Here is a 12,169-nt window from a genome sequence, read left to right on the forward strand (position 1 = left end):
TTTTTTTTAATAAAAGAAAGGCGATATTTCTGGTATGACAATAATAAACCTCCTGTGTATTGATTGAAAAAATGTTTATAATAACCTTAACAGATAATAAGATGCAATTCAAGCCAACAGTCCTTGCATTCCTTCTCGCGGCAGCTTCGGCTGTTTACGCCAAAGAATCATGCCCTGAGGTGAGTTTCACTCTACAGTGACAAATCAATCACGGATTCAAGTATTAACTCTAGTTTTTAACTGTTATAGAACCAACAATGGAAGGACTGTGGTACTGCGTGTCCTCCTACTTGCAACTCCCAGTCTAACGAAATTTGTACAATGCAATGTGTTCAGGGCTGTCAGTGTATAGATGGCTTTGTGCTCAGTAAAGTAGTAAGTGGTAATTGACAAAAGATACATGTCAGAGAGCCCTAACTAGTCTCCCCTGACATTATAGGATGGCCTGTGTATTCCCAAGAGCAAATGCTGAATTAGCAATCAGAAATCTGGTTTAAACATACCCAAAGTGCACGTCGAAAACTAAAGTTGAGTTTTAGGATTTAAAAATAAAACATTATCACTGGTCGACATTAAAAATTGTGTGATGGAAGTCGAGAGGGTGCTTAGATTTACCTCCGCATCCCCCTAAATTGTAGTCAGACTTGATTTCACACATAATGGTGGGCGCTGCTGCCTGTTGCTTAACCAGGTAGCAGCTACACATAGTATACTTGATGGTATATAGTGTCCTATGCAGGCCCGATGCTTCCCAAGATGAGCTGCAGATATGGCATAGATATGCTTAGGTGCACATTCACAGAGGAAGTGAACTGGCTTCTGAATTTATGATCATGAAATTGATAATATAATAACATGTTTTGTCTGGATTTTCGAACTACTATTTGAATATGTATAAATGACAATAAATACATTAAAGGAGTGATACATAATATGAGTATGGGTGCTCCGATAGGTACAGCATTAGATGAGCACCCAGGATAAGCCACAGTTTCGATCGTCAATATAGTCTTCCATAAACTTTGCCAATAACTGGCGGACATCGTAGTTCACCTTCCAATGGTTGTCAACTACTTGTCGCTGCAGACAATGGATGCTCGACCGAGCTGAACCAACTTTCCCTGATCCAGGGAAACCCAGGTGCGCTGTGCATCGAGCTTGGCATCGACATTGGGCTGTTGAGTAATTTCGCAGTGGGTCGACTGCTGGAACCGAGTGAGCTGGGCGCTCGTAGCAGTCACAACGCCATTCGTGGACACAGAGGTATGGCCCCAGAGAGCCTGGACGGAGCGTCGATTGCCGTCGGTGGGTACATCAACGTTGGCATTGGCCCCAGATTGATCGTTACTGAGCTGAACACTCACGGTTTGGACGTTAGGAGGTCCAGCAAAGACTGTAGAGGTGGTGGCCATAAAGCCCAAAGCCAATGGAATGAACCGCATTTTGGGAGTAGCAGGTGGAGAGCAAGATGTAAAATATATAGAATTGGAATATAGAGGAAGATGCTGGTTGGTTCTTGGGGATTTTGGACATAGCTTTCACCTGCTTTATATACATTTTTCTGTGCTCTATAGAGTTGAGGACAATTGATTTTGCCTTACTGGATTGATCTCGGCTAGCGTTTAACAAGCGAGACTGATCCATGGATCGGGGCTTGAAAATACGAACCCGAGCCCAGCTCTCGCCGGATGCGGAAATACCATCCCCTCGGCTTCAGCCGAACGAACGGCACAGCTGCTAAGATATCGCTCGCCGACCCATGGATGATAAGATCCGACCCGCATAGCTCTCATCAGATGATTCATGATTCATAGCTACATCTGTTCTAGTGTCTAAAACGACAATCGAACGTATGCTAGAAGAAAGTGGTTGTGCTTCTGGCAAGGTTTCTTCTAGACTGGCTTGGCCATACTGCAAACCATGAAACACACGAAAGTCCCCTCATTCAAAGATGAAGAATAGTTCAAGAACTTGGCTGCTGCGTCATGCTTGTGTATGGTGTTGTCACTTAGCCGCCAACGAGATCGTGGCAAACCATGTGGATGTAACAATGAGTCCGCGCGGTAGTTTGATCTTGGTAGCTGCCCACGTAGCCATTAGATGTCGTGTACCTGTAAGGCATATTTGGTCTTGATCAATTTTCACCCTCGCTTGACTAAAGCGCGCATATCCGGCTCACCGACCCCCAATGGATGTATAAACCACAGCAGTACTTGTTTCATTGTTACATGACCTTTTCCCACGGAGACGTACCAGTTTTACTCAATCTAGATTTGACTAGAAACTCATTCTCATACTTTATGGATACTTCATAGCGTGGTACCGAATTTCCCGATGCGACTACTAATCCCATGACTCTAACGTTGCAGGAGATGAGTCCTACTATGGTGGCAAGGACCACCCCGTATACCATCAATCAACTCAATTTCGAACGAACCTTTACAGCGCTGAATGTTCCCGCAATGAGCGCATCATGACATTGAATAGGTCTGTGGAGTGTTGGTCAACCTAAGACAGCTCTAGGCTATAGATCCAACACCAAGGGAAGGTCAACTTCGGACTTCCCCGTGCATGAAGTGATTGGAAAAAGAATCCGGCGCCACCCGCATCTCCCCATAATAGCAGAGCACATTCCGGTCTCCAACATTTGACAATCCATTGTTCAGACCGTTACATCGACCGCATAAACGTCATTAGGTGTCTATTGACTTTTTAAGGCCCTCTAATTAGCCACTCGATCTTTGTGAATGTAACGGTTACCATGACAATGCAGATTGCTGTTAGAATCAATGCTTTCCAGAATCCCCAGCTTTTCAAAGGCTTTGTTCCAAGAATTTAAATTGATATATACTATAGCAGGAGCTGACAGAGTCTCTGCCATCTGCACATCACTCTTATCTCTTGTTACAAGATTTATCTTGCATAAGGGGACGAGACTAGACGGCCTAAACCCTCAACGATTGTTGAGATCCCCAGCACTGACTAAGGGTGGTATATCGAGGATTGTTTCAATGTCCACAACCTTGACTTTTCATCTGTCATCCATAATAACATAATCAGATCTCTTGGCTGCCCAAAACAGCTGAGTCCTTCACAATGTTTTCTTCTTATCTTTTCGAAGATGTTCAAGGAACAGCCAGCATGACCCAGGGGGCATCTTCGCGATACGCCCCGAAGGTGATCGGCATTGCTTGACAACCAGGGGACTTTTTCAATCAGGTACACGGATGGAACCCCGATTTTATCTACTTTGGAACCGTTTAGTTTGTCATATCCAGACGAAGTCTGCAGCTGATGTGGCCAACAACCAGTCGATAATACATGTACATTTTTTGTAAATATATAAATTTTAGCCCCGTGGACAGAAAAGGCATCCCATTGTTCGACACCGTGTCCAAAGCACTAGCTAGATGCCCTCATGATGCGAGCCTTCTAGGGCCATTGCTCCCTTTTGGTCTGCTTCCTAGTCTGACATGGTGTACAAGGGCTTCCAATCCTACAGAGCCGGAGTTATCTAGGGCCGATAGCTAGGGATCTACTCAACCTTATTCCTTTTGCATTATAAAGGATCTGCAGGCACTTTGGATCACCTGGCCAATGGCTCTCCAATTGTATGTAAGCCTATCAACTGCAAATGTGAGTGGAAGGACGAAGGTTTAATGCCGAGTTTATTACCTCTAAACACTAGAGCTGGGAATTTAGCATCGATCAAGAATTCATTCCTTACCCAGCGAATTGAATTTAATATAAACAAAAATAATTTAAAACTTGTCTTATTGCCACTGCTGAATGCAATATAAATATCTGATCAATGTCGATCTTTCAAAGGCTATTTATTAGCTCTTTTAGTTATGAAAGTCAAATTATACGATGAGGTTGTTCTCTGCTCGCCAAAAGGCAGGAAGTGCGTCATATAAATTAATTATATCTTATTTGCGAGTTATTTGACAATTGTGTCATTAATATGCGTCTGTACATTGAGGATGTGGGAAGGGGTCTTAGAAAGCGAGGATTATAGTAGCCGCTTCCCCTTTTCCCACCGGAGGCGAAAAGTCACTTGATGAGGCTAAGTTAGCAGCTAGATATTTTAGAGAGCAAACCGCAGCCGCGGCGCTCGGTGGGTGATAGGGAGGCATCATTCGCAACTTGCACTAAAGTGTCCACGAAAGCGTCATCAATAGATCCATCGGCATTTCGTGGTATAGGCCTGCCAAGGACCCTGACCTGGTCCTATACCTGCCGCTTATAAGGTCAGTGTACCGGACATGTCATAAATATAGTATATGTATTTATTTATACAAAAGGTAAGACAGCAGTGGAAATGTGAATCGGGAGGCTATTTAGATAGGTAGGTAGATTTCCAAGGTGTTTCGGTAAGAGGAAATGTTCAGAAGTAGTGATTTCAGGAGAAATGCATTATAAGGTTGGTATCTCCGAGCTCTGAATAGAGGCTGAATAACAGCGGTTGCCCTATAGAGTATAGATACTCGATACTATGGAGCCCTAGCAGAATGATTCAGGAGCTCTCCCCTGCGGCCGTGAATCACGTTGTTAGTATTTCAAAGGAGCTGAATAAGACCATATATATCAATATAGGCGATTTCACCCGACACTCCGGGCGGACGAGGTAGCGTAGGAGCAAGGGAAATCTATCTAACACACCTAGTTTAAAGTCAATTTATGCTTAGAATCGGTAGTTTGTAAAGGTTTTATTTCAATAAGGTAGACTGATAGCTGTTATAACAGGAGTGGCCAGAGCCTCTGCCTTCTGTGCAAGATCCCCAACTGAACGCAGCACACTATTACTGGACAAGGACTATTACTGGACAAGGTAGGAAGCCGTCTTTTATCCTATGAATAGGTGTTTCATGTCAGACAAAAGGTAAAAAATGGGCATTGTGACTACCGGTTCATATATGCTTTCCTCATATACATTTTGCACCTTGTATACGAGTACGGGCAGTGATATCCGGCTACAATCCTGATTAGCCCGAGCTGTTTCTTGTACACACGATCTTTTCGCGCCCTACTACAGTCGGAATAGATCTGTGGATCCCTTGTATTGGCGCGAACATGCCAAGAACCAGGATCAATGTGGACGCCCCAAGTGGTATTTAACCCAACCAGTTTACAAGCCAACGCATCGGACGCTAGTACGGCAGGTATTAAAAATAGGAAATCTTGTGGAGCACTTATGCATTTCGAGGGGTTTGCCTTAGCCTTGCTACCGGCGGAAGAGACAAGGAAGCCTCCGATATTAGCCTTAGTGCCAGTATTAATGTACAAGGATCACCTGGGATGACCTGCCTATGGCCGGGCAACCAACCAAAGAGAGACCCTCCCCGTTTCACGAGGCTGGGGTGATAATGTGACTAGAAAGACTTACTCTAAACGTTGGAATATCGACAGCACGGTTCCCGCTAGAAAGATTATGAGACTTCAGGCTTCCAGATGTTGGACGTAATAACCACCAAGGACTATTGGCTTTATCATTTATGACCTTTCTATATGCATGATTCGTTTTCTCTACTCAATAATGCAGTCCATATTCCCACTTGTCCGTCTCCTGTTGGCACTCGACTTGCTCAACTTAGGAGTCGCCTCTTCAGCCCAACGACCGATCTACGCTATCGCACATCGAGTCCTACGAAAAGAAGCAGTCAGTGCCGCGCTTTCTCATGGTGCGAATGCATTAGAAGTTGATTTAACAGCCTGGTACTTCGACTGGTGGGCAGACCACGACGGAAAACTATTCAGTGCTGGCGCTACAGCACGCGAACTGTTCCAGTTCATCGCGCAGCAACGGTGGATAAACAATTACAATATCTCCTTCGTATGGCTGGATATCAAAAACCCTGATTTCTGCCAAAGGCATCGACGCTGCTCTATCGAAGTCTTGCGTGATCTAGCTCGAGAAACTCTCGAACCTGCAGGTATACGGGTTCTTTATGGCTTTTTCCAAACAGCTGAGAGTCGCGGGTTTAAGGTGATCAGAGACGGTTTGAACCCAAACGAAGCGATTGTGTTGAGTGGTGAGACGAACACTATTTTGCATTTGTACAACAGCACCGGAAGCGGTATACCAGTTCCGCAGATGGTTATGGATTTTGGTGATTCGTGGCTTAGGAAAGGGGTCGACATCTACCCAGAGCTTCGGTATGGAAGTTGGAAGCGCGACCAAGGGAAACTTGGAAAGGTCTTTAGCTGGACTAGTGCACAAGGTGATACTGAAATGGTGAAGTATCTACTGCGCGAGGCTGGTATTGATGGGCTCATATATGGATATCAGACTGATGAGTATAACGATAAGAGTGGTCCTAAGTCTGCTTTAAAGGATATTGTGGACTTTGTTGAGACTCATTCAGATACCCATAGGATGGCCACAGAGGATGATGCTCCTTGGTAATCAAAAAGATATTATATCTCTTCTCCCCCTGTTTCATTGTTTTTATTGTTAGATCGTAGTAGTTTCTCACATCAATGAACGGGAAATTTACTAAACACCATACCGACAAGATGCGGTTATACTCGTCATAATCTGTCAAGCCCGGTCGAGCAAAACAACCATATGGTACCAAGGTTGTGCTTTTAACACCTCATGCCCTACATAATTCTCTAGTATCTCAGAGTGGGTAGGGGATGCACTAGAACACAACACTTCGCTACGAGACCACCAGCAGACCGTATACAGTAGCTCACGCGTGACAGGAAGGCTGGGAGGGCCTGGACTAACCGAAAGATGCCTGAAAATATCACGATATATAGCCTTATCCTTCCTCCATCGTGGCCAAGCCCGGAGGAAGAAAGCCAAGATATGCGCGGGGATACTCGGAGCATTTTCGCCGTATGGAAACACCTTTGGGGTTTGAGTCGCCAGGTCCCACAAGCAGCCTTTTCCGAGGGATCCGGTCTCAGTACGTTTTGTCCTTGGCGACTTTCTAGAAAAATTGTAAAGTGCGGCTCCCTCATGGTTTGGTCCCTCTCGTATTTTATATAGGCGATATTGTAAATCCTTTACGCAGCAGTAACCTTGTTCTTATGGCCGTCTACATAGCATTAGCACGCTATATTCGAGCATGTCATCAACTCCATGCCTTGAGAATATCTGGTACCCTCTAGTACCGCGAGGAGGAAATTTGTCCCAGGATAGTGGGTGGTCTCGTTTTATACAGTACCAAAGGATTTGAAGCTCAATCCTGTTCTTTGTAAAGTCACATGGCCGCCGGCTATCCGTACAGAACTGTGGACGGTGGACCCTACAAGGATCATTAGGCTAGTCTCACACCTAGGGCTACAACACCTCATTTAACAGGGGCATCGCCGATCGCAATTTCCATAAAGTAAGGGTGTAAATATCTACAATTACCTATCCTGAGGATATTATAGGACTTGTTTCTTATAACTCTTGGCCCAAACTCCTCGGATGGTGGTACCTGTGATCTAGGTTCTCCTGTGTGGGTAGACATCTACCACTTTGCCCTATGTCACCACGTGATTCGACAACTGCCTAACCAGGTATTTGTGCTAAGTAAATTTAGTTTCCATGTATGGAATTTACGTTGTGAAGTGAAACCCAAACTCAATATATTTCCTCGGGAGGGGGCTCGTGGATACAGGGCGTTCATCGTAAAAAATTGGATTTACAATTTAGCGCTAACTCAGTGCGTTAATATGACTATACGGGGTACTGTATCCAACCACCTCTTGACCCTGATTAAGAATTGGCTAGATCAGTAGTCCGGCTTATTTTCGATAGCTAGGGCGTGCTCGAGCAGGTCAGTCCGAAAACCAATACGGGCTCTCCGTTGAATCACCCGACGTAGATATGGATAGTGGAATTGCTCAAATAGAAGGCTATGGCAAGGATATCCAGGCCCACTTTTGAACAGGGTACTTCCAGTGATGTAACCCACCATGCCTGGGGCATCGCCACCATCTCACTATGGTAGCACATGGCGAATGTGCTGCTGCCTTTGATGCCTATAGGTTTGTGAATCATGCCAATCCCCATATCCAACACATAGTTTGGATCTTATATCATGGCCCTCAATAGATAGTTTTACCCATAGAAACACTTCCGGTTCATAGCTTCTTACGTCTAAAGTAAATGTTCCATTCTCAAATCACATAAGTTTTCAAGGGTCTTCCGTAAAAGTCCATGAGGCTGAAGCATGCAGGGACTAAGCATCCTCCCAGTGCCACAAGGTATGCTACGCAGTGCCTGAGGCCCCTAGACCTCTAGAGATAGAGTGCTGACCCTGCGATAATACTGATACCATTTATGAATGAAGGTTACGTCCCGAGCTACTTCTCATCCGAAATGGGAAACGAATATCCTACGCAATCACAATCCTTTGTGATACATATAACCCTAAATAAACATTGGAAATGTTAATTTCCAGTTGTTTCCCGAAAGGAAGCGCCGGCTAGATTGCGCGGAATTGAGTGCAATGTCGGGATAATATCTATCGCTCACACTCTCCGTATAGAGACCCGGTTTTCAGCTATGTATTAATGTTACCTCTTCCGGTGCTTTTGCTGCTGGCTTCATTACTGCGCCGCCCGACCCGTCATATCCATGTTAAAACATGTACTTTATCAAAGCTAGTGTCCAGTTAATGCAACCTACGAGACCATCTAAAATGTATAAGGCCTGCTATAAGCGAGGTCTTCCAATCGGATCCCAAAGTTCATAGTCAATTTAGTTGAATAATTTAGCACCTAGCCTAAGTCTGTAAAATACTGTGGAAAAGGGCTGGATCCTTGTAGGCAGGCTATAGAAAGAATATATAGGGGGTTACCCTCCCCATTATACTTGGAATAATCCTCCCTATCTCTTCGGAACATTTACTCCTGAAAAGGCAAACCCACACCTCTCATTTCCGCCATAGATTGAGCTCGAAGCTTATGTATGTGTTACCCTAAAACATTACAATGCCTCTTACTGATAGCGATAGACTCGCGAGAATGAAGCTCAACATCAGCCTCCTCCTTGTTACTGCTATACCCAGCACCGTTCTTGCTCGGGTTGTTCCTAGGGGCGACGAGGTGGCCAACGATACCCCAGCTGCTAAGGAATTAGGCAACGTATTCGCTGCGCAGAAATGCTGGACTCGGTCTCCATACGGTTGCTCGAAGGACAGATGGTGTTGGCAACGATGTGGGGGTAATGGACAATGGTGCTGGTTGGCCCATAAGGGAGGAACCGGCGATTGGACATCTTGTACTACAGCTGAAGATTGTATACCTGGGGTGGGAGATTCTGACTGTGCTAAAACGGGCTGTAAGGCGTGTGGGTGCAGTTGCTAAATGATTGGAAGGGCAACCCTACCTTTGTGAACAAGATGGACTCCCTAGTGAAATGGATAGACTTTGTATAAAAATTAGCTCTGGTTAAATTCGGAATAAATTATCATTGCGCGTATTGCCCTGAACGATGAATGGTTATTTACGGTCTTAGATATTGTATCTTATATCCACGCACTCGGAGGCTCCAGTACTGGTGATATTTATTGAAGGGACAACAAGTTCATGATATAAAACAACAACATAGGTATTTAACTCTTTTTATATCCCTGCCGAAAACCCATCAACCCTCGCCCCCCAGTTCTCTGGAAAATGTATTCCCTCCTGACCATCCCATCCTCCGGCCATCATTGCAATGGCAAGGAGAAACGCTGAAGAACCTGGGAAATAAGGCGTCGGGACAACTGTTCCCACTGGGTTACCCACATCATCAAATTGGAAGTTCGGGTGGAGCAAATAGGAAATAGCCTGGTCTACATTGCCCAAACGGAGCGATGTCATCGCTAGCATCGGGAAGTCCCAGCCATAAGAGGCTGTGAAATTCCATGTTTGGGCAACCAGATTCATGGTAGCATTGACAGTCGATGGATCTACACCTGCGGTAGGCGGCAAAAGTCCATAGACGGCGATCTGGCTGGGATGGTCAGAAGTATAGCTGCTCTTATTCCACATATCCGGCAGATCAGCACAGATGGAATATGCACCATGAACTATGGGCAATGGTGCAAGATTGTTCAGCACTCGAGACCAAGATTCCGGTACAGGAATTTCCTGCCGAGTTTTCCAGTCCGAGGCAATCTTCAGACCAAACCGCCAATAGGCCAATTCGAAAGTCGGGTTGTATGTTGAATTGGGACTTGTATTCTCCGACGACGGATACATCGGTGGACCAAGGTCGTATACTTGTGTGGACACGTTCCACCACGCATAAGAAACCATCCACGTCGCGAGCTCATCCAGGATATGATCCCATTTGTTCAGGGTTTCAACATTCGGCGACGAGCGATACTCCAGCTCAGCAAAATACATCGGATGTGGTTGCTGCCAGATAAGTAAGGCATTTTGTGAACCAGGAGCCGATGCTCCGGATGGGTCACTCATCTTTCCTAGTCGCGCACCAACGTATCCCTGCCTTTCCGCGCGTTCAAGAGACGAGGGGAGAAACCGGGAATACACACCCAGGCTACGCTCTAACATATCCCATTTATTCCATCGCGCCCAGTGGCCCAGATGCCAGAATACCATTTCAAGGTGGAATTTCCCGTACCAGCCATTGTTTTGCAGACCGGACTCTTGGGGAGGATCTTTCCCGGCACTATTCACGGCAAGCAGATACTGAGAGAGAATAATACGTCTCTGCAGTTCCTCTGCATCTGAAGATCCAGACTCAGTCAGGTCTACAAATGAGCCAGACTCCCAGTATTGAGCCCACCAGTGTGTGGAGGCTTCCTTGACAGCTGCGAATGGCTTGATCCCCGTTTTTGTGGATGCGGCAAACTCTGTACTAAAGGTGAACCTAGACGTGTTTCCCGCGGGCTGGAGTAGGTATCGGTGTGTCCCATGAAAAGGGCCTGTTGTATGACCCGTCTGTTCCCATTCAATGGTGTTATAGTATGTCGTGCCCCCCAATGAGTGTCTAATCGAAGCTATATGCGCTGTAATATTATTCAAGGCAGTAGTATGATCTGCCACCGCAGACCAGTTACCTACAAAGGGAGCCTCGAATTTATTGACTCCTGTGGTCAATGGGTAGTCAAAGAATACACCCAAGGACCCATCCCTCAACAGCGATGATTGCACATCAACAGCAATGATATCAGAAGATGGGTCTCCAACTGTCGTAACCGAAACCTTTTGCCCATGCAGGGTAAACTCCGAAGTCAGAATGCCGCTATACAGATCAAGACTCTGCATTATTCCAGTGACATCATCATCAATGGATATATTCTTTCCTTTGTATAGAAACCCGACCCGGCCAAGGTTGACCCGATGTGGATTAGCAACTAGCCACTGCGAAATCTCCGGCTCGGCCGGGTTCTGTATATCGTAATTCACAAGACGGTCATGTGTCCACCAGTCCATGCCTGTAAAGTCTGATGGCTCTGTCTGGTTGGGTGTGATCGGCAGAGAGTCGTTGCACCAACACCAGGAAGAGAGTATGTTGAAGGGAAGCAAAGTCTGTAATCCTGTAATGTCGGCTCCAAATGCGAAATTGCCGTTGCCGACCTGTATGGGAGTTGTGGTCGACAAGTTCGTGCGTATGGGGTTATACCGACGGACGACATTCTCGCGATTGAACGTTGGTTTCTCTGCTATTGCTACAGGTACAGTCCGAGAGAGGACCAGCGTGAGAGCTCCCAGAATGACATGAAAGAGTAGCATATTTCAGGTTTGCTAAGACTTCACTCAGTGGTGGCATCTAGCAGCGTCTTGGCGAATGTTGATTCAGTACATAATGACTTATTTTAATAATCTAGGGGTGCTTAGCACTGTAACCCGAACTCGTCCATTTGCGGGGACAGACTTTCTCCATATTGAAGCGTGGAGTAATGCCGATCTCGGGAGTCGGATTAGACCAGGCCGAAACACAGCATATAGCCTAAATACATATCAACCCTAGGGAAGATCCAACATCATTGGTGGAACAATATTGGCCAACAGCTGGAAGGAAACAAATAGCCAAGGATAGATAAGTGAACATTGCTGTATATCATGATCGCAGTAGCACCCAGAAGCTCCAAAATACATCACAAGATAGAGAAGGAAGAGGAGAAATGCGATTCACAGTGTCAGTTGTAGCAAGCCCGGCTTGAATATGTGTCAAACAGCAAGTAGCTGTAGTAATGCCTCAATAGACTGCATT

General features: G+C 45.6%; 4 protein-coding genes across 4 annotated transcripts; 2 read left to right on the forward strand and 2 right to left on the reverse strand.

Annotated features, from left to right (window-relative positions):
* Positions 1-963: 963 nt before the first annotated feature.
* On the reverse strand, positions 964-1,442 carry BDV27DRAFT_159530 (uncharacterized protein; the record flags this gene model as incomplete). Its single annotated transcript, XM_032072883.1, has 2 exons — positions 964-1,053; positions 1,113-1,442. The coding sequence occupies 2 exons, from the start codon at positions 1,440-1,442 to the stop codon at positions 964-966; spliced, it is 420 nt and encodes a 139-aa protein (XP_031925727.1).
* Positions 1,443-5,362: 3,920 nt separating this feature from the next.
* Positions 5,363-6,724, forward strand: BDV27DRAFT_131141 (glycerophosphodiester phosphodiesterase family protein). The gene is made up of 2 exons (XM_032067561.1): positions 5,363-6,434; positions 6,510-6,724. Exon 1 carries the CDS (start codon positions 5,513-5,515, stop codon positions 6,404-6,406), a length of 894 nt encoding a protein of 297 aa, XP_031925728.1. The 5' UTR covers positions 5,363-5,512; the 3' UTR covers positions 6,407-6,434; positions 6,510-6,724.
* Positions 6,725-8,845: 2,121 nt separating this feature from the next.
* On the forward strand, positions 8,846-9,403 carry BDV27DRAFT_131143 (uncharacterized protein). Its single transcript, XM_032067562.1, has 2 exons — positions 8,846-8,909; positions 8,958-9,403. Exon 2 carries the CDS (start codon positions 8,968-8,970, stop codon positions 9,307-9,309), a length of 342 nt encoding a protein of 113 aa, XP_031925729.1. The 5' UTR covers positions 8,846-8,909; positions 8,958-8,967; the 3' UTR covers positions 9,310-9,403.
* A 164-nt stretch (positions 9,404-9,567) lies between these two features.
* On the reverse strand, positions 9,568-11,688 carry BDV27DRAFT_159532 (uncharacterized protein; the record flags this gene model as incomplete). The annotated part of the gene is made up of 1 exon (XM_032072884.1): positions 9,568-11,688. One exon carries the CDS (start codon positions 11,686-11,688, stop codon positions 9,568-9,570), a length of 2,121 nt encoding a protein of 706 aa, XP_031925730.1.
* Between the last annotated feature and the right edge of the window lie 481 nt (positions 11,689-12,169).

The sequence above is a fragment of the Aspergillus caelatus genome (genome assembly GCF_009193585.1).
Source record: "Aspergillus caelatus strain CBS 763.97 unplaced genomic scaffold BDV27scaffold_135, whole genome shotgun sequence".
In the NCBI taxonomy this organism is placed as follows: domain Eukaryota; kingdom Fungi; phylum Ascomycota; class Eurotiomycetes; order Eurotiales; family Aspergillaceae; genus Aspergillus; species Aspergillus caelatus.